Source organism: Colobus angolensis, unplaced genomic scaffold (genome assembly GCF_000951035.1).
Source record: "Colobus angolensis palliatus isolate OR3802 unplaced genomic scaffold, Cang.pa_1.0 Scaffold275, whole genome shotgun sequence".
Classification (NCBI taxonomy): Eukaryota; Metazoa; Chordata; class Mammalia; order Primates; family Cercopithecidae; genus Colobus; species Colobus angolensis.
The window spans coordinates 3,738,721-3,761,398 of record NW_012115988.1 but is presented as its reverse complement, the minus strand read 5'-3'; the positions used below and the strand labels follow the sequence as shown (position 1 = coordinate 3,761,398).

General features: G+C 38.5%; 1 protein-coding gene across 2 annotated transcripts in view; it reads left to right on the top strand.

The window, feature by feature from the left end:
• Positions 1 to 18,941, top strand: part of SLC26A4 (solute carrier family 26 (anion exchanger), member 4) — a 53,845-nt gene extending 34,904 nt beyond the window's left edge. For both annotated transcript variants that reach the window (XM_011948201.1, XM_011948202.1), the window contains exons 14-21: positions 1,051 to 1,120; positions 3,121 to 3,213; positions 4,151 to 4,246; positions 4,871 to 5,101; positions 7,334 to 7,388; positions 13,055 to 13,200; positions 15,543 to 15,626; positions 18,724 to 18,941. In XM_011948201.1, coding sequence (XP_011803591.1) covers positions 1,051 to 1,120; positions 3,121 to 3,213; positions 4,151 to 4,246; positions 4,871 to 5,101; positions 7,334 to 7,388; positions 13,055 to 13,200; positions 15,543 to 15,626; positions 18,724 to 18,747 — 799 coding nt within the window. In that variant the 3' untranslated portion in view covers positions 18,748 to 18,941. The remainder of the gene's footprint in view (positions 1 to 1,050; positions 1,121 to 3,120; positions 3,214 to 4,150; positions 4,247 to 4,870; positions 5,102 to 7,333; positions 7,389 to 13,054; positions 13,201 to 15,542; positions 15,627 to 18,723) is intronic.
• The last annotated feature ends 3,737 nt before the right edge of the window (positions 18,942 to 22,678 follow it).

Below are 22,678 nucleotides of genomic sequence, written 5' to 3'. Positions count from 1 at the left end.
CTCCTTCCCTACCTTGGAATATTGGTGCCTACCCAAAAGGCTTGTGTTTTCTACCTCAGCACCCTGAATGATTGCCCAAGGGCCTGAGAAGGTTTGCAGGCTCCCAAAGTGCCCAATTTGCTGCTAGGACACGTCTCAGAAACTCTCCTTAGAAGATGCTGTCTCTCATGCTATATACGCCTCAGTGTCTATTTTTTCTTGGGTGGATGTGGTTGGAAAAGAAGGATTTTACAGAGAGAGATTAGCTCATGAACTTTTAAGTTTAAAATCAGCACAACCCGCAAGCCAAGGAAAAACTGGTGGCACATTTTAGCTGCTAGTTTGGTATCTAGGCTTTTAGCCAACAAAAAGCAGTATCCTCCACAGTATTTAATTTCCAGTAATTATCATGCTGATCCAGAGAGCACAATGCTGAAAGTACACTAAACAGATACTCTTTCTTCAGGAATTGTATTGAGCATGTCTCTAGTCACACATGAAGAATCACGGAATTTATCTGATTGCATCAGGAACAGGAAATCAATAGTCTGGTTGACAGGAAGGACTTATTTCTGGTCCTCCCAGTCTCCTATTTCTATAAAAGATGACTAAGTCACAAAGAAGTGCCAGGCACTGCAAGACCAAGGGGTTAAAGACAGAGACTCTGCTGCCCTTTGCCTCCAGGCTTTTTCTTACTTCTCTTAAGAAGTTTACTTAACAATAAAAATCAGGATAATACTGATGACCTTTCAGGGTTATGGCAGGGCTTAAATAAGATTTCACATGCGTGAAAGCTCTTTGCTTATCCTATAACGTGTGTGCACGTGCAAGTATGATGCTCATTATTTCTCTCAGCCATCAGAAGAGAGGCACAGTTTCTCCCCTCCCCTGCCAATTCCACACAAACACCAGCTGTTCATTTCAGAGTTAGCTACAGGAAAATGTCATCTGCAATAAAGACAGAGTCCAAAACACCAGAATGATGGGCTCTTTAGTAGCTGTTGTTTTTAACTTTTTATTCCAAAATACGACTGTTCCAAAAAATCTTGACCTTGATATTTTTTCTTCTAGTCCTTCTTGGAATGGCCTTGGAAGCATTCCTAGCACAGATATCTACAAAAGTACCAAGAATTACAAAAATGTAAGTACCTTTGTGAGACATTTGCTGGACTTGGGTTTACTAGCCTGAAATTTCAGCAGCTCTGTTTTATGTACAAGATAGCCAAAGGGAGAAATACCTGTTGGGAAAGTCTGTTAGTCCACAGGGGGTGCCACGAAAACTTTTGATCCAATGCACCTCTGACACCCATGTCTTATATGAATTTTGTCCATGCTAGCTGAATGTCTTTTTTTTTTTTTTTTTTTCTTTTTAGATGGAGTCTCTTCACTCAGGCTGGAGTGCAGCAGCATGATCTTAGCTCACTGCACTCTCTACCTCCTGGGTTCAAGTGATTCTCTTGTCTGAGCCTCCCTAGTGACTGGGTTTACAGGCAGATGCCACCACACCTGGCTAATTTTTGTATTTTTAGTAGAGACGGGGTTTCACCATGTTGCCCAGGCTGGTCTCAAACTCCTGAACTCAAGTGATTTGCTGGTCTTGGCCTCCCAAAGTGTTGGGATTACAGGCGTGAGCCACCGTGCCTGGCCAGCTGAATGTCATTTTAATATAAAACCATTGTAAGAGGAATTTAAAAATAATAGGCAATTTCTAGATGTTCATCCAAAATTGTATTTATCTGGTATATAATTCTTATCTTCTGTAAGATTTTCTTTATTCAGTTCTAACAAGAGATTATCAAGTTATCTATGACCAAGACCTTATTATTTGACACTTTGCTTTATCCCTGGAATTAGAAGAAATAATATATGACACAGGAAATGAAAAACAAAGAAATTAAACATCCCATTGATTGACTTGTGTCACCTGCAAATAAAATTGCTTAGTGATGACTAGAGGAAACAAAGATAAAAAAGCAGAGAAAGTAAATTAAGAAAATACAAATTTAGCAATAACAATAATAATAATAATGTGAACCCTGTGAAGTTGTAGTCTAATTTTACCTTAACATTAAAAAAAAGTTGGACATTAACCTGGGATTTCAGTAGCTGCTACTTAATTTGTTTCCGCGATCTTTATGTTATGTTGAGCCAAATGCCATTAAGAGTTAAAATGATTTAGAGATGTTTTTGGCTTTGGGGCAGGGAGCTCTAAGCTGAGTTAGGGAATTCTGACTTCTAGGCTCCATCTTGGTGAGACTTTGCCCAAGTCATTCAGCCTCTCAGGACCTCAGTTTCTCATCTGAAGTTGCTAGACTAAAATTGCTGATTCCTGAAGACTAGAAAGTCTATGATTCTATGATTCATGGGTTATATTTTGGGTGTAGCCATTGTACATCAGGGTGAGAACAGCAGATGATATCATAGGCCTCAGTTCCACAAATCTCCTTGATTTTGCTTTTTTTTTCTTTGCTACTTTTAAAGAATGTTAGCAAAATCAGGAGAGTCAGTGATATGAACTTCAGGCAAATCATGGCAGTGTTCTAAGCCTCAGTTTCTTCATCTGGAAATCAAAGGGTTGAATAAATTGCTTTCTAAGGCCCTTTCTAACTTTGACCTTTTATGAGACTGTAGAAGTCCAAAAGTTTTTGTAACCTGCTGCCTCCTAGGTTGCCTCCCTATTCAAGAAAAGTTGAAGAGGCCGTGCACAGTGGCTCACTCCTGTAATCCCAGCACTTTGGGAGGCTGAGGCGGGCAAATCACTTGAGATCGGGAGTTTGAGACCAGCCTGGCCAATGTGGTGAAACTCTGTCTCTACTAAAAATGGAAAAATTAGGGGGGCGTGGTGGCAGCACCTGTAATCCCAACTACTCAGGAGGCTGAGGCAGGAGACATTCACTTGAACCCAGGAGGTGGAGGTTGCAGTGAGCCGAGATTGTGCCACTGTACATCAGCCTGGGCAACAAAGTGAAACTCCATCTCAAAAACAAACAAACAAACTAACAAGAAAGAAAGAAAAGTTGAGTGCTGCTACCTAGCTCCTCTGAGCAACTGTGACCTGGCTCCTTGCTAAATAGCCAGAAATGTAATTAAATACTTGAGGCTTGAAATTATTTAACCCCAGACAATTTCTTTTAATGCCAGATTGAAGAACCTCAAGGAGTGAAGATTCTTAGATTTTCCAGTCCTATTTTCTATGGCAATGTTGATGGTTTTAAAAAATGTATCAAGTCCACAGTAAGTATTTTATCACTAGAAATTTGTTTTCTAACCTCTTTTGAGACTTCATTCATTCTACAAGTATTTATTGGGCTCCAACCAGGAATAGGCCCTAGACCCTCTTCCCTTTGTGTAGGGCAATGAGAATTAAAATATAACATCCTTGCCTTCAAATAATGTACAGTCTATTTGGGGATTAAAAAACACATATGTTAAAATCCAGGTAGTAATAACTATGCCAGACAAAAACATTAGAGATGTTTCTAGGCAGAATTTGAGTAAGTTCCAGATAAGTAGTATAGACAGTTGAGAGTTCAGAGAAGGAAGAGATCCAGGTTAGTTGGACTAACAGGCTTTGTGTGGCAGTTGGCGGAAGGAAAGAAATCATGTCAATTGTTTGAGAACTATGTGAGCTGAGAGACAGTGGAAACAGATATCGGAGGTAGGGTTGCCCAGTTGCAGCAAAAAGTAAAAAATACTATTGGAATAAATAAGTAGAAAATTCTGGTACTGAATGCCATGCTATGCTTTGAACTTGGAGTTTGCCTCTAAATCAGTGTTTTTTTAAGTGAGTTCCAGGGCAAACTGATTCAGAGGAATGTTCACAGATTTTGCAATAATAAAAGGGCTCTGTGATATCAAGGGAATTTGGAAAACCCAGACTTAAAGCTAAAGAGGGTATTTGGTGGTTTTTTTTTTTTTTTTTCCTGTTTTGTCTTTTACTGTCTTGGTGCCTTTAATATACTACTGTCTTCCCTGAGCTTCTGGGTAGGAGTAGGGTAGCCTGGGAGTAGACAGAGATCTACTCCACCAGACTGTACAATTTCTGTTTTGGCAGGATATCTCAAGGAATTATACCCTTTGAGAAATAGCCTTTCCAGATAACAGATAACAGTGGCCATTAACAAGCTTTAGGTGCCAGGCATTTTAAGTAACTTGACATTTATTTCCAAAGGTTGGATTTGATGCCATTAGAGTATATAATAAGAGGCTGAAAGCACTGAGGAAAATACAGAAACTCATAAAAAATGGACAATTAAGAGCAACAAAGGTGAGACATCTTTCTTTTCCCGCTTAAATTCTTTCCTTTCCCAGATGAGAGCAGTTAGATGGTCTAAAATTAAATCTATCCCCTTTAGTATCCAGATGTGAATGAACAAATGACATGTACTTGTCAAAGAACAACTGAGCTATTCTTATAGGCAAGAGGGAGTGGAAGGGAATGAAATAAAATCAGCAGCGCTGCCTGGAAACACAGGATGTGATTTTTTCCCCCACCATGAAGAGCGTCTGCATTATTTTTTATACTTTATTTGTACTGAAAAGAACAAAATAAGTGCAAATTCAATGCCAGAAAACTACCCACCAGAGAAGGCAGTAAGTCCATAAACTTTTGGAGCTATTAACTTTTACTCAGACTCTCTGGCCAGTGTATTTCTTGGCAAAGTTCCACAATCTTCCAGAAAACAAGTTTCCTGGCTCCTCTGTTCTCCCAGTTTTCTTCCTAGACAACATCAAAGTTTGGGCTGAGGTGAAATTCATCCTTAATAATTCATCTCCTTGATGTTTTGCTTACCAAGGAACAGTGTGTAGGAGTTTTGGATAATTTGATATGAATGGTTGAAAGGCATTTCAAATCTTTCACAATTAAGTTGACAGTGTTTTCTTTGTTTAGAATGGCATCATAAGTGATGCTGGTTCAACAAATAATGCTTTTGAACCTGATGAAGATACTGAAGATCCGGAGGAACTTGATACCCCAACCAAAGAAATAGAGATTCAAGTGGATTGGAACTCTGAGCTTCCAGTCAAAGTGAACGTTCCCAAAGTGCCAATCCATAGCCTCGTGCTTGACTGTGGAGCTATATCTTTCCTGGACGTTGTTGGAGTGAGGTCACTGAGGGTGGTAAGGTTCTGGTTTCCTGAATTATACATTCGGAGCTCTGGCAATAGTAAAATGATGTGAGTTGTCCAGTATTGTAACAGGGCAAATACATGGGCTTTGTAGTTCTTCTAGGTGAATGCTTTTGTAAAAATGTGTAATATTTTAAAGCATAGGCTCTGGAACCAGACTACCTGGGGTAGATACTGGCTTCACCACTTACTAGCAGTAACGACCCTGGGCAAGTTGCTTAATCTGTCTATATCTCAGTTTCTTTGTCTGTAATATGGAGGTAATGATGGTATCTACCTTCAAAAGTTGTTACAAGTATTAAATACGCTAATAGATATAAGGTGTTTAGAAGAGTATCTGGTTCAGGTCGGGCATGGTGGCTCACGCCTGTAACCTAGCACTTCGGGAGGCTGAGGCAGGTCGATCATGAGGTCAGGAGTTCGAGACCAGCCTGACCAATATGGTGAAACCCTGTCTCTGCCAAAAATACAAAGTGCCAGCTGCTAGGAGGCTGTGGCAGGAGAATCGCTTGATCCCGGGAGGCGGAGGTTGCAGCTAAGATTGTGCCACTGCACTCCAGCCTGGGCAACAGTGAGACTCCATCTCAAAAAAAAAAAAAAAAAAGAATATCTCATTCAGAGATACTCCCCAGCAAATTAATTCACATTTATTATGTTTTATCTTTCTGAGAATGTACAGCACATGGAATATGAAAAGGAGAAAAAATGGGCAAAAGTTTGTTAAGGGTTACATTTCTATTTGTTATGTTAACAGCAACAGAATAAGGAATACCAGGTGTATGGTAGGACTGGAAAAACCAGGCATTATTAAGAGGTTAGAGTAGGAGGCAGGTCAGGCATCTGGAAAGTCAAAGCAAGAGTTGAGAAGTATGCAGGATAGAAACATTAATGATATCAGAAACCAGTTATGCAAGCTGAAGATCATTAATTCTTTCAACAAATAGATGTGAAATGCCTAATGTGTGCTAAGCACTCTGCCAGGCACAAGAGACTAGTGATAAAGTAGACACAGTTTCTACATACGTGGGACTTAGCAGTCTGGAGGAGAAGGCAAACATTAAGTCATCTCCTAAATAACAACTGTAGTAAGTGCTCCAAGGAAGATGAATAGAACATCACCTGAAGCATCAAGTTTAGGTGAAGCTTCAGGTAGGTATCAAGAAGGTCAGGCAGAAAAGTAAGCAGGTCAAGACACCAACAATCAGATGTAATAATATAAAGCTGACTCCTAACTGAGATTCAGCTTAGCTAGGGCTTCTTTTCTACCTCTGCAAGGGGAGGAAATGATTCCAGGATGTGTGTACTAGGTAGGTAAGGTAGAGAAGTGATTGTGCTTGGCAAAAGAGTATGAGAATATGCTGACAGATTCTGTTCTAGTTCTCTTAGCAGATTTTGTTATTAGCTCATTTGAAAACACTCTTGTTCTTTGTTGTACATTTCACTCTAAGCATTGGCTGAGATCCATTGTAGATTGTATTGGCCAGAGAGTTTAATGAATTACTTTTGGGGAGAGTCTTAACATATTTAATGCCAGAATATTTCCCACACAACAAATATTTACTTTCAAATATTATGATAGCTGAAGAAGACTCCAAACTTTATACTTGAACAGAGGTCTTGATTTGTGCTCCTCCACAATTCTCAAATTCTCTTTTATTATTGACCAAGGGTCTTGTGTCTTGACTTTTTAAAATTAAATGTTTATTTTAACATAATTGTAAATTCACATGTAGTTTTAAGGAATAATATTTAGATCCTATGTACCCCTTACCCAGTTTCTCCCAGTGAGTAACACCTTGTAAAACTGTAGCATAAAATCACAGTCAGGACACTGACATTCAAAGTAGAGGCCTTGACTTTTAGGTCAGTTGTAACATTTTGAACCTGATGAGCATAGCCACACCCATATCTCTTCTTCAATCAGCAGGGCCTATATTAAGAAGCCTCCTGTACTCTCTTCTTTCCACAAATATTTATTTAGCACCTCCATGCTATCAAGTGCTGTGCTATTGAGCGCTGCATGTTGCCATCTCTTGAGATCTAATCCTAATTATACCATTACTGTAGGTTGAAAACCTCCATGGTTTTGCAATGATAACCTTTCCTTAAAGTCCTGATTAACCATGAAAGTAATGATGTTTCTCCTAAGCAAGTAACTGAATGCTACTGAATTATGGGCAGATAAGGTTATTAATTGTTACAAACTCTCCTTTTTTATTTTTAGATTGTCAAAGAATTCCAAAGAATTGATGTGAATGTGTATTTTGCATCACTTCAAGGTAAATACATATATCTACATATCTACCTGTAAGACTTTCCCCTAAGCCCTTTCTCCTACCTGGGACTGTGGGCACATTATGTCTAAAGGCCTTTTTTTTTTTTCTTTTAAAGATCTCAATTGTGTTTATTTGCAATTCTAGAATCTGGCAATGCTTCATTCCATAAAACAGAATAAGTGTTCCAAGCAACTAAGCAGAAGAGGTTGGTTTTATAGGCAGAAAAGGCCAAAGACAGCAAAAGCAAACAACAAAGGGTATATTAGTCCATTCAAAGTTACTTTTCTTGCAAGTCAGAGACAGTGAGACAGAACAATAGGAAAATAATGGATTAGTTAACATGAGGTCATGTTAGGATACTTTTTTGTATGAGGATTATTGCAGAGAAAGCTTTATTATGCCAACTGGGAATTTAAACTGGCCTGTTTTGGGAAATTTGCTATTACCCCTCTCTCCTGATTTCTTCAAAGGTCAGATAACAATTTAGTTTAGGTTGGATAACTTGAAACTTTAGCATGAGTGCCTCCATTTTGATTTTTAGTTTTGTCTGTTGGGGCCTAGTGCAGGAGCTTAGTCTACAACAATGGCCTTTTATTTTTATTTTTTATTTTACTATGTGCCTGTGTCTTGCATGACCCCAGGATGGGCAGAGCTGCTTGAGCCACCGAAGGCTGCTCTACTCCTTCATTCTGGCTACTAGAAGCTGCAAAGCTCTGGGAGGGCAAAACTCAAGGGGACTAAAACAATGGCCTTTACCATTTTTATTTGATGATTTCCCCCCTTTTGATCAGGCTCTCACCTAGGTAAGAGTGAACAAAATGCAGGAGATCAGTGCTATTCTGTTACCATTATTTTGGGTTTCTGTTCTCAGGAGGTCATATATAGCTTATGGTACCCTCCTCATTATCATGCATTTCTCTGAGTTTTTGCTGTTTCAGAGAGAAACCATTTGATGTCTGACAGGTGGCTATATGGAAACATTTAAAACTTTGAGAGGGTATAACGTACCTGCTATTATGACTATTGGAATGATAACACCAAGGGTTTATAGTATGCTCCTTAGCCAGGGTTCCCATGAACCAAACCAACTAAAATTGAATAGCCTGACAAGGAGTCTACCTGTTTTAACCAAGTTACCTGATGTATTTATATATGTGCAACAAGAAGTGTCACCAACTGCAGAGATGCTTCCTTGTTGAGTTAGCAGGTAATCTAACATTCTATGACTGGTTTAAATTAAAGCAGAAAGTGTAAGTTACCCAAAGAAGCTACTGACTATGAAATTTTAACTACAGCACTATCCTGCCAAGTGAAAGAGGTAGGCACAAGTAAGGGAAAATTAAAAGGGATAAGAATCTTATGATAGGGAGTCTTGTTCTGACAGTCTTAGAGCTGTCTACAGCATGAAGTTGGCAACTTCTCATTTTGGTTTGTAGTTTTATTGTCTCCAGTTGTGGCATCCAGCATTCTGGTGAACTCTCTCTGTGGCCCACAGTTTAAGCATGAGAGTCACCTCTTGAAATGTATGCTGAGTTGTTCAGCTTCAACTTATAGAGCTTCAGGAATTGAGTAGTTCTTGGTCTTCATTGGAGTGTTATAGCCAGATATTAGTGAAAGCTAGAAGAATTAAGAATCCAGTTCAGTCTACAGGTAGATAATAAACACTCACAAACATTGAACAGGGCTTCAGTCTAAGAACAGTTTTACCATGCTTTTCTTTTGAACCATATGTTTTTCTTTCTGTAGTCACCTCCATTTCTATGAAAGACAATCATGGTAGACCAATTTGTTTACAAAATAAGTTTAGTCTCAAACTTGGCCTGATTGATTATTTACACAGTACAGCAAGAATAACTATATAGGTGACTCATTTTAAATTTGCTTTGCCAAGCCAGGTGAGGTGTTGCATGCCGGCAATCCCAGCTACTTGGGAGTCTGAGGTGAGAGGATTGCCTGAGCCCAGGAATTCAAGGCTTCAGTGCACTATGATTGTGCCTGTGAATAGCCACTGCACTATAGCCTGGGCAACACAGTAAGACCATGTCTCCAAAAGATAATTGCTTTGCCAGAAATTTTGACAAGGAATCTCAGATTGAACTTTTTAAAACGTCTTGATGCTATGAAGTTAAACCAAGGCAGATATTAGACTTTGCCTGATGTATCTAATATCTTGAAGTTACTGGGCCTCCCAGGAAGGAACAACTTTTTATTCACTCACTGTAAGGCTAGGAGCCCTTGAAGCCAGGAATTCTGTGCACATTTTCAAATATGATATTCTAGTCAAAGCCTTGATAATATAACCAATGTTTTCCAATTGTATTCTATTTAAAAGAACAGATTCTTATTGAACTTTTATGTAAATAATCATATTGCCAGAAAAATAAGAATACTCACAAAGAGTTTCCAAATTCTGGAAGGATCAGGTAGAGAGGAAAAGCAAATGTTTCAATTTTTGTTTATGAAAGTATGCTTAACCAGGCTGGGTGCTGTGGCTCACATCTGTAATCCCAGCACTTTGGGAGGTAAAGGTGGGTGATTGCCTTGAGCTCAGAGTTCGAGACCAGCCTGGCAACATGGCAAAACCCCGTTACTACAAAAAATACAAAAAATTAGCTGGGCATGGAGGCTGAGGCTGAGAATCACTTGAGCTGGGAAAGCAGAGGTTGCAGTGAGCCCAGATGGTGCCATTGCACTCCAACTTGGGTGACAGAGTGAGACCCTGTCTCAAAAAAAAAAAAAAAAAAGTATGCTTAACCAAGTGGCTGTAAACTACAGATAGCTTTAAAGAAAAATTTTCTTTAAATCTTGAAAACAAATATTAAAAGAACTAGCAATGTTTCAAATAAAAAAAGCCATAAACCCATAATTCTTCTTCATCAGTTCATTCAGTCTCATGTAATTAATTCTTGCTCTGTTTGATCTTGGCTGGCAGTTTAATTCCATCGAATGGTATGAATTCAAAGTTATTAGAAACTTGTATTTGTCAGAGTTCTTTTCATTCTTCCTATATGACTCTTTGAAGTCACAGCACTTTAGAATTACAATGGCTTACAAAGAGCTTTCAGAAAAAGTATCAGAACAAAACAATTAACTGTGGACAACAAGACTTAAAGTGGCTATATTTAAAGATCTGATGTGAGTTACCCAATTGACAAGGATATTTGGTTATTTCTGTGGCACACAACAATTTAAAATAACCAAAATTATGACTGGTAGCATTTATATCAAGACATATCACATTTCTAGGAATGTTATATAATTTTGGAACATATTAATACCATATCTATATAAATATAGCTCAAAGAAGGTTAAACATCATTTCTTATTTTAACAGTGCTTCTCATATAATTTAACATAAGGCCACTTGGTTTAACATCTCTCCTTTACAGATTCTTTAAGAAATTCCAGGGTCCTCTGGAACATCCCAAAGTTAGTTCAAGATCAAAAAGACTTAATTTTGATTTTTGAGAAGTTTGTCAAATACCGAAGGTTTAAAACATTTGATCAAAATAGGATCATAGGTCACTATGAAATAAAACCAAAGTGACAAAAGAGTTCAAAGGCACAAAGCACAAGAAGAGTTATCTTGATGAAACATGAAATCCCTGTTTTCTAGGCCAGTTACCTAGAAGATAAAGAAAATCCTCTCACAATTTTCTATTAAGAGCAAACCAATCCTCTGAGAAAACTCTATTGTTCCAACACGTGGGCCGAAACTTTGGCCTTCCATCAGTGTCCTTTAATATTAACGCTCAATTTTTATTGAACTTATAAAACTTATAAATGATTCCCTTCTAATTTTAGCCAACTCAATCACATAAAACTTTTCATGATATTTATCTTCTACAAACCTTCTACAACTTGCTTAAACCTTCATTTTGTCCTATACTTCCTTTTTTAAAATTGGCAGTGTACCTTAGGACAAAGATTTACTTTTCTTTTCTCCTTATCATTTTGACCATATAAGGTTCTCTCCTGTACAAAAGAAAAAATTACTCTCTTTTCAATTTTCTTTATATCTTCATACTTGTAAATTTTTTCCCACATCTTTCCTACCTACTGGTTCCTTTCTGCCTTGTTTTGATTTCCTTCCTAAGTCCATATTTAGGAACAACCTTTAAATAACCTCTGATTGTCAAGCTAGAGTTAAGATTTAAATAAATAAATAGGCCAGACATGGCGGCTCACATCTGTAATCCCAGCACTTTGGGAGGCAAAGGTCAGAGGATCACTTCAGGCCAGGAGTTTGAGACCAGCCTGAGCAACATGGTGAGACCCCATCTTTATTATTATTTAAAAAACAAAAACAAAACAAAAAGCGTAAAAACTCTGAGAACATTTGTTAAACCCAGAAAGATATTACTTCCAATTTGTGCCATAGAGCTGGTAATGTATGGAAATGTGTGTCTTGACAATGGGTGGGGGTGGGGTGGATATTGACAATGGGGGGATATTGTTATGAAGAGAGCAAAGCTAGGGATTACTTAGATTCCTTACAACAGAAGGACTGTCAAGGGTGTAAGTCTCTGTGTCTGTCTCTTTATGAATGTATGTGTGTAGGAAATTGCTAACGCTTAGGTTGAATTCTCTAGCAGCAGAGCCCAAGATGGGAATTCTCGCACAAGTGATTTATTGAGAGCACACCTGAGGAAATTTATGAAGCAGTGAGGGGAGTAGGATAGGGAAGGGGAAGAAGCTGGTGAAAGACATGGTTTCTGAAGTCCAGCATAGATTCCTGATTTCACAGGGAGCACCACCACAGGAGGAGTACCAGAAGGTTATGCCTCCTTGAGACAAGGGGACCTGCTTTCTCCCCCAATATCAGTCAATCAGTGGCTGCAGGCCAGCCATGCATGGGGATGAAACCTCCCACTTCTCTTTCTTTACTTATTTATTTGAGACAGGGTCTTGCTCTGTCACCCAGGTTGGAGTACAGTGGTGCAATCATGGCTCACTGCAGCCTCAAATTCCTGGGCTCAAGTGATCCTCCCATCTCAGCCTCCTGAGTAGCTGAGACTATAGGTGCATACACAACCACACCTGGCTAGTTTTTGTATTTTTTTTGTAGAGGTGGGGTTTCACCATATTGCCCAGAACGCCTGGGTTCAAAGTGATCCACCCTCCTCGGCCTCTCAAAGTGCTGGCATTACAGGCCCAGTCCTCTTTAGATGACACAGCTCCCAGTGGGCAAGAGAAAGTCTCCAGAGAAGGGCACAGCTGTGAAACATTAGCAGCCTGGCCCACAGCAGTAGGAGGATGGATACACTGGCTTGGCCAAAGTGACATGATCGTGCACCAAAGTTGACTACGACCAGTTATGGGATAACTATTCTATATGCTACTGGAAAAGAAACTGTCATTTCAAAGCTGGGTCACATTTTGGATACGAGAAAAATAAATAAATAAAAGGAAGAGCTACAGAAACTTAGTATAGGTTTATGCTTAAAAGTTTCTTTTCTTAGCTGGGCATGGTGTGGTGTGCCTGTAGTCCTAGCTACTCGGGAGGGTGAGGTGGGGGGATCACTTGAGCTTGGGAGGTGGGGGTTGCAGTGAGCAATGATTGTGCCACTGCACTCCAGCCTGGGCAATAGAATGAGACTCTGTCTCAAAAACAAACAAAAGATTTCTTTTCCTAGGAACTAACAAAACATTGTGTCTTTCTTTTGAAGATTATGTGATAGAAAAGCTGGAGCAATGTGGGTTCTTTGACGACAACATTAGAAAGGACACATTCTTTTTGACAGTCCATGATGCTATACTCTATCTACAGAACCAGGTGAAATCCCAAGAAGGTCAAGATTCCATTTTAGAAACGGTAAATATTCAATCTTTCTACAGATGTACCTTTTCTAAATATCATGATTTCTATAAATGGCAAACATTACACAAATCTAGTCTAGCTGTTGAATTTTAAGCTATCTATATAACTTCTTGGAGCCTCAGTTTTTTCATCAGTAAAATGGAAGTAAAAACATTAACCTTGCTAGGTAGATATGAAGACTAAATAAGATAGTTTATAGGAAATTACCGGGTGGTACCCAGTACTTAATAGTTATACAAGGTATAGGTTTATTAATAAAAGTGGGCATTAGCTATAATGCCTTTTTAGAATATTGAATCTTTGATCTTTTGATTTGTGATTTGTATACATAAATTCCACTTAAATTCTCAGCAATCTGGAAAATCTTGAATTATAAATGTCTTTAAACAGGATCCATCAGGCCATAAGTGATCTTTGCAAAAGCAATTAAAAAATCAAGCCACAAATAAGACTAGAGTTAATTTTTCCCTACAAAATAGAATAGGCCCTGATAGGAGGCCTCGTGGCACAACAGTAGTGCATCTGGCTTCAGAATATGCCCTGATTTCCTATGGGTATCATTTTGTTAGTTTTCTGTCAAATACCCAGAAGAGCATTCTGATCTGGTTTGTTGGGCTTGGCCTAACGGTGTGCCTGGTGGTATAAGAATCTCATTTCTCATAGTGAACTTAGGAAACTAAAGCAAATACCTATCAAGATATAATAATGATAATGATTCCAGTGACATAGTGGATATTTTAAATTGCTTCCCATTTTTCTAAAAATAGAATAACTAGATCGTTATTGTAGATTGGCAGTTGATTGAAGAAAACCAACTTAGGAAACAATATTATATTATTCTTTTTAGGCACTGGCAGTGGAGAGATTGTTCTATTTAGTGTTCCTTGGTAAAATACTAGTCATAACTACCAAGCTGTGGATCTTAAAAACAAAAAAGGAAAAAAAAAAAAGAGTAAAGCTGCAAATCTAAAGAAAAAAAACTGCTTAACATTGAAAATTCATAAATCTTTTTCTATCCAACTTAAAATTCTCTAACCCATAGGTGATAAGAAAGCAGGATCATGTGAAGTATCTTTAAGAGACCCAAATTAAAAGTAAAATGGAACCAAGGTATCAAGTTCTTTCTCAACATGAAAACAGTTATTTTATTTGTTTATACCCATTCTTACTAAGATTTTAGGTCATGAATGTCATAAAAACCACTAACCAAGAGTGTACCTACTAGGTTAGACTCAATTTTGTTTGCAATCCGGGAGGCATTGTGAGTGACTGGGATGGATTTTTTTGTACCCTGAACAAATAGACTAAGCATAATGGAATGCTTGTATTATATACTTACTGGTCCACTAAACAGTGGGTTGGACATTCCTGGTGGACTGTGAGATCAAGAGGCTCATATTTCTGTGTCTTCTCGGAGTCTAGCACAAAGCCTTATATGTGATAAGTAGGTGAATGATGATAAACCTCACCTGTGGTACTTTCCTTCAAGAAGAGTCCCTCTGTATCACAGATATTGTGACTGCAATGACACAACCCTCTTCGTATCCCTTTATTTTACCATAACAGGACTATCTCAGGACACAACTTGTAGTTAGACTTAGCCTCCACCTTTCCCATTATGTCATACCATTTGCACAGGAACTTAACCCTCTAATTCATTCTCATACTGGCAAAGAGAATTGGGCTACTTGTGAGTTGAAAAGTAGCTAAGTAGCATTTCAAAATGTCATTTTAGCCTGGATATATATTTGCAGTTGCTTTGAAAATGTCCTTTTCCAGGCAAAACACAAAGCCAAAATTGTAGGTTTCCTTTGTGTAGAAGATTAAATTACATGCCACCTCTAAAAAGTAGTACTTTTCTGAATAACCAAATTAGTCCATAGACATTGGTTTCCATCTCCAATAGAATTAATTTCCATCCAATTCCATTTGTGACTGTTTATTGTCATCAGTCACAAGCTCTTCAATGTGCATTCATTGCACACTCAATGCTGTGCTAAGTGCTCTTAGCTTAGCCATTGAGAGATGCACTATTGACTGCTGAATCATTTAGGCAGAGGGGGTGACTTGTTAAGAGGCATACACTCGAGAGGTTAGGGAAGACAGCTGAAAAGGAGTTTAGACAATGGAGAACTATACCAGTTCACCTATGAATGTGCAAAAAAATGATATACAAAAATCTTTAGTTGGGAAATATAAAAGAACAAGACAGCTGAAGAGGATTCTGAAGTATGTAAAGACAGATGAGAAGCCCCAGGAAAGCTTCAAATCATTTTCGGTGGAGCATCAGGTGGGTTTATGCTATTCTATTTCCACCCTGTGTTCTCTTTTTCAAGATCACCCTCATTCAAGACTGTAAAGATACTCTTGAATTAATTGAAACAGAGCTGACTGAAGAAGAACTTGATGTCCAGGATGAGGTATGATCATTTTCTTCTGAAGAAAATATTTGGATTACATTCTGAATAATTAGAGTAATACAAATAGTGAATATATCTGATTAAGAGCTGTCAGAGAGCATAATTCCCCCAAATGCAAAAAAGATGGCTTGATAGCAGGGAAGAAGAGAAAATAAGAATTCTCCCTTGAAGATGTTAAGTACTTGGGGAGCTTTTGTCCCAGGCATTTGGGGATGATCAGCAACCGGCAAGAGCCAACACTCTGCTCCTGATTTGCTGCCTACAGCTTCGCATCCTGCTCTTCCAGAGATGGAAGGCCATGTGATAGGAAAAAAATGAATAGAGGAAAATTCTACGCCAAGAACTTTATAAGCCTCAGGAATAGTATGTGAGGAACATAAACCCTATGACCTTCCTTCATATGACTGATAACGGCTTTAAAAACATACTCTCCCCACCTTAGACCGATTCTGTGTATTTCAGATGCTCTTGTGACATCAGACTATTCCTAGGAAACTTGCCTGAACTTGTAGCATCTGAGTAAATTTTGCGGCTTCACCACTGGGTAAGAGGTGAACACTGAAGGAAGATCACAGAATTGTAAAACGTTGAAAGATTTCTGAGAATCAAGTAGTCTAACATTCCAGCCCATGCAGAAATCCTTCCTACACCATCCTTGATGAATGTTCATTCAGCTTTTAGGTGAACATTTCCAGACATTGGCCACTAGTGGCTTCTCAAGGGAGTTTGTTACATGGTTGGAAGTCTCTAAAGGTTACTTGTGCTTACAAAACTGAATTTGGCCTTTCTGTAGTAACCACCTAACGAATTGAGATCTGCCTTCCTTAGCAACACAAACCTTCCCACTGAACAGCCCTTCAAATATTTGAGAATAGTTCTCATGTCTCCAGCAGACTGTCTTCCAGTTGAGACTCTTCTCGTTTCTTCTATTCCTTGCAAACATGCAGTCATTGCTTCTCTGGTCACGATGGGGACACAAAACTCTAAATGTGGTCAGGCCAGCATGGAGATTTTTCAACCATCACCTACCTTGATCTCATCAAGATGTTCTATTACTATAGCTTAAAAATGTGTTTCCTTTCATAATAGCAACATCAGAATTTTGGCTTCTATTGAGCAGGGCCAACTGAAGACTGGGGCATTTTCAGACAAACTATGGTCTAGTAGAGTTCCCTACTTATATTTATTTAATTGAGTTTTGACCCTAATACAGAACTACACCTATTTCTGCTAGATTGCATCTTGTTGGTTCTTGTTTGCTGACATAATTTTGTATTATTATTATTAATATTATTTGCGACTGAGTATTACTCTGTCACCTGGACTGGAGTGCAGTGATACAATCTCAGCTCACTGCAACCTCTCCCTTCCAGGTTTGAGAGAGTCTCACGTGTGCCTCATCTTCCCAAGTAGCTGGAATTACAGGCACTCGCCACCATGCCCAGCTAATTTTTTTTTTTAATTATTTTTGGTAGAGACAGGGTTTTGCTACGTTGTCCAGGCTGGTCTTGAACTCCTGACTTCAAGTAATCCACCCGTCTTGGCCTCCCAGATTGCTGGGATTACAGGCATGAGACACCGCATTGGCCAGTTTCGTGTTTTGAATCTATCATCCAGGATATTGTCTACCCTACTATCCCCTACCTGGTGTCATAATCAAATCTGATAAGCCTGCCTTCTCTGCCTTTTTCTAGGTCTTGAAAAAATGTTGCAAAGAAAAACATCCAACCCCGTTTAGTGAAATCAGGCAGTAAGGATGACAGGCAGAGATTTTTGCGGAGGAAATACATTGCTAGAGTGAAAATCACAGTACCTGCATCTTGGCCCACTAGCTTAGTGAGCCCAGGAAAGTCATTATTGACCTGAGAAGTCCTTTTAGCTCTTGTAGTTTATGACTGTATGGATATAGGGCAGCCTTAGTTTGAGTAAAAACTCATATGTCAAAATTAGAACTTAAGACTGCTTTATTATAGGATATTTATTGGTTTCCACATAAAAGAACCATTCAGGGAGGGTTTCTATTGATGGTGAAACAATATAGCACAATGGTTTCAAGGGCATGGACTTTAGAACCAGATAGACCTGGGTACTAGTCCTCATTCTGCTACTTACTAGCTGTGCACCCCAGGGCAAATTACTTATCCTGTCTTCATATTAGTATCTTCATGGAAAGTAGTAATAATACCACAGAGTTGTGAAAATTAAAGGATACATGTAAAGTAACAAGAGCCGTGCCTTGTACATAGTAAGTGCTCAATAAACAGTAATCATTGTTCTTAATTAAAACCAATTAAAGTATGATGAATACAGGCCAGGCTCAGTGGCTCAATCCTGTAATCCCAGCACTTCGGGAGGCCGAGGCAGATGGATCACTTGAGGTCAGGAGTTTGAGAACAGCCTGACCAACATGGTAACCCCACCACCATCTCTACTTAAAAAAAAAAAAAAAAAAAATTAGCTGGGTGTGGTGGTGGGCACCTGTAATCCCAGCTACTTGGAGGGCTGAGGCAGGAGAACTGCTTGAACCTGGGAGGTGGAGATTGCAGTGAGCTGAGATCGCGCCACAGCACTCCAGCCTGGGCAACAGTGAGTAAGATTCAGTCTCAAAAAAAAAAAAAAAGTATAATGAATACAAAACTAAGTTTTTACCCTATTTCTATTGTGATGCTATACACCTAAGATGGGTAACAGTAAGCAACCAATACTATAAAAACATATTTATAGGCCGGGCGCGGTGGCTCAAGCCTGTAATCCCAGCACTTTGGGAGGCCGAGACGGGCGGATCACGAGGTCAGGAGATCGAGACCATCCTGGCTAACACGGTGAAACCCCGTCTCTACTAAAAAATACAAAAAAACTAGCTGGGCAAGGTGGCAGGCGCCTGTAGTCCCAGCTACCCGGGAGGCTGAGGCAGGAGAATGGCGTGAACCCGGGAGGCGGAGCTTGCAGTGAGCTGAGATCCGGCCACTGTACTCCAGCCTGGGCGACAGAGCAAGACTCCGTCTCAAAAAAAAAAAAACATATTTATAAAAAAGATAATGCAGACTTAAGGAGAATTCAGTTATATCAACACTTTGTTTTCCCCTTGCTTCCACAGGCTATGCGTACACTTGCATCCTGAAAGTGGGCTCAGGAGGTCTCTATGAGCAAGGAATACAAGACAAAACTTCCTCACTAACGTCCTATGCAAACACTTTCTGCACTGACTATTTCTTCAGACTCAAAACACTCATTCTTTTTTCTATTAAGCCATTGAAAGAGAAGCACTAAGCCTCTTTCTAGGATTTATTTATAAAATAAACACCTTAACCCTAACATGTACAAAATGGTGAGAATTATTCGGACGATTTGGCAGCATCCAGGATAAGCTGGTGTTATAATATGCTGCTGATCCACGTCACAGATTTGCTAATAATGTTCACATGGGTACTGGCATATCTCTGTTCAGTCAGAGTGAGTGCTGACCCAACAGCCTCTGTGGTCAGGTGAGTCATGAATGATTAATCATAAAGAAATGCCAATTTTTGACTAACCTGGATATCCATGCGCTGCACTGATCACCGTGTAAGGTCACATTTAGTAAATGCCGAAATAAAATTATTAATGCATTTATCAATAAAAGCCTTTGAAAATAACTTTGGATAATAAGTTGGAGTTTTAAAAATGCAAATTTGCTTAGTACCTAGTAATGAAGTGTTATTTATTACATATAACCAGAATTGAGGATCTCTTTGATCCTGGAAATGGTTTAACTAAAAGCTACAGAACCAGGCCAATGTATTTTGAAACATTGATGCAGACAAATAAAATAATAAAGAGATTTTCATGGTTTATAAAAGTCATTTTTTGATATGATAATAATCATGGATCACAACTGAGATCAAAGAAAAATATATGACAGATTATTTTGTTTAAAAATTCAGTTTTAATTATCTTAGTCTACAGAAATGATCATTGCATGGAGGCATATATAGGTATGATCTACATAAAATCTGACATAAAAACAGTGTTATTTTGAGTGAAAAATTTTTTGATGTGCTTATATAACCATGATGATTAAAATGAGTTTATATTTTTTCTCAAAAATTCTAGCAGTATATAAAGTAAGTAATATTTAACTGAACTCTGACCACTTTAGAAAAAACTCTAAAAATTGAACTGCCTATAGTAGTCTATGTTTAAAGTGCATTTTTAAAGACAAAGCATTCTAAATGAACTCAATATAAAAACATTCATTTGGAATGTACATACTGGAAAATACAGCTTTTTTTGACCAAAAGTTTTTATATATTTTCTTTTTATTTATTCATTTTTTTTCCTCAATGCCAACAATTTTCTAGGTATTACATATAACACAGGCTTTGGTCCTGGGGACTTTCCCCATACATATCACACTGGAGTGAATGAAGTTGTACTTCATTTCTAGAGAAAAGTAATACCCAGGTCCCCAACTGAGAATGTCTTGCTTGATTGAAAACTACATCATCCCTTGGTATACTCCAGGGATTGGTTCCAGGACCCCTGCATTTACCAAAATTTATACACACTCAAGTCCTGTAGTCACCCCTGCCCAAAGGTAGATGGCTTCTCTGTTTTTCTTCTGAAATACAACCAGAAACAATTTGTCTATTTCTGAAAGAATATGATTAATGATCATACAAATTGGTTGATCCTGAATTCCGGTTGTAAATCTGGTTACAGCATAACTAGGATTATAATGCTGTGTCATTTTCACAGCACTACTTGCTTATATTGACAACAAATCATCTCTCTAAAGAGTGAGTGGAGGCCGGGCGCGATGGCTCATGCCTGTAATCCCAGCACTTTGGGAGGCCGAGGCGGGTGGATCACAAGGTCAGGAGATTGAGACCATCCTGGCTAACACGGTAAAACCCCGTCCCTACTAAAAATACAAAAAAAGAAATTAGCCGGGCATGGTCGCGGGCGCCTGTAGTCCCAGCTACTCGGGAGGCTGAGGCAGGAGAATGGCGTGAACCTGGGAGGCGGAGCTTGCAGTGAGCGGAGATGGCGCCACAGCACTCCAGCCTGGGCGACAGAGCGAGACTCAGTCTCAAAAAAAAAAAAAAAAAAAAAAAAAGAGTGAATGTAATAGTCTTACAGAAAATGAATGAATACCTTTGTTCAATAAAGGAAATACACACTGCTCACTTTTTTGAAGGAAATACCAAAGTTAGGTTTTACAACAAGGCTAGAGGTTGTAAATTCTGGGTTCACTTGTGATGACGTAAGTCCACAGTGTGACTTTTTTCCCAAGCAAACTATGGGAATACTGTCTCTTCTATGTATTTTGTGAATAGTAAGCATACTTTTGTTTTGTATTATCAATGGAAATTTCACTTGAAATTAAAGTTGCCTTTTGTTATATTTTTAACCTATAGGATAAGATTCCAGTATTGTATATGAGTTTTAATAAATTACAACATCAAATCGTGCACACTTGAAAATATTTGCACACATTTAAAAATAAATGTAAAGTTGTCTTTTAAACTACTCGGACGTCTCCTTTCTGAACAAAACTATTAAATATAATAAAGAATGTGCCAGGAGCAGTGGCACATGCCCTTGTAGTCTCAGCTACTTGGAAGCCTGAGGCGGAAGGATCCCTTGAGCCCAGGAGTTAGAGTCTCAGCCTGGTCAACACAGCAAGACCCTGTCTCTAAATATAAATAAATAAATAAATAAAATATAATAAAATACTTCATTCTAAGTTTGTCATTGCTCTTATCAGTCATCATTATGAGGTATTCTTTATAGCACCACTTCCATTTGTCTGTAATTTCTTTTTGTAGCTTTATCAGTGCAATAAACATTACTCACAAATATCACAGTTAAACTTTGTAATTCTTATCCAAATATTTCCAGTTTATTTTGTGCAATGGTTATTATTATTTTAAGCAAACTTTTCATTCTGGCACCACATACGTTAAAAAGGATACAAATCACAGTGTAGTGCTTGAAGAATTTTCACAAAACAAGCACACCAGGGTGGCCTGTGCCCAGATCAACAAGCAGAACGCCACCAGCACTGCATAAGCTCTCTCATGCTCCCTCTTAGTTGGTTGCCCCAAAAGGCAATTACTATCCTGACTTCTAAAACCTGTTTTTTTGAATTGCATAGCAATGGAATCAAAGATTATTTCTTTTTTCCCCCTTTTGTGTCTGTCCTCTTTCACTCAACATTATAATCATGAGATTCATCCATCTTATTCAATATGGCAATCATTCATTCATTCTCCCTGCTGTATAGTATTCATTCCATTGTAAATTTGCCACCACTTATTTATTCATCCTACTGTTTGTGGATATTTGTATTGTTTCCAGTTTTGGGCTTTCATGAATAGTCTGCTATGAATATTCTTGTGAGGCATCCTTGCATATTCCAAAAATATTTGCGGGGAGGGTTCCTCTATCTGGGGCTTAGATCTATGAGGTGAGAATCAATGAAATTAGGGTTATTTTCCGTTTGCATAAGGTTAGGTATCTGAAGAAAGTTTGGTTTCAGTTAGAGTAGCATTTGTCATGTAAACAATTTAACGGTAACAAAGTCACACAAACTTTAGTTAAATCACCTGAAGTTCAGTTCCGTAAGAAAGCCACATAATGACAAGTAGCTAGAAGAAGAATAGGAGAGAGAAAAAGTAGAAACAAGGAAGGGAGAAGGAAAGGAAGGTCACGGGGGAAGTAAGGGAGAAAAAGGTAAGAGAACCACAGAGAAAAAGAATGACAATTAGGGAAGGAAGAGAAATAAGAAAAGGAAAATTAATGGAAGAAAGATAAAGAGGAAGGTAAAATAAAAGGTGGAGGGAAGAGAAAGACTAAGAAGAAGAAAGGAATGGTGGGGTAGAGAATTTCATAATAGGAAAATAAAATCCAAATAGAGGATTGATTTCAGTATAATCATATCCTTTGAGAACTCAGAGAAGTGAACAACACTCCCTCCCCGGCATGCCACACCATCTCCTGAATTCTTGGTTCCCCTTACCCATCTCTTTTCATTAATATCAGCTTCTAGTATGCTCTGTAATTCACTT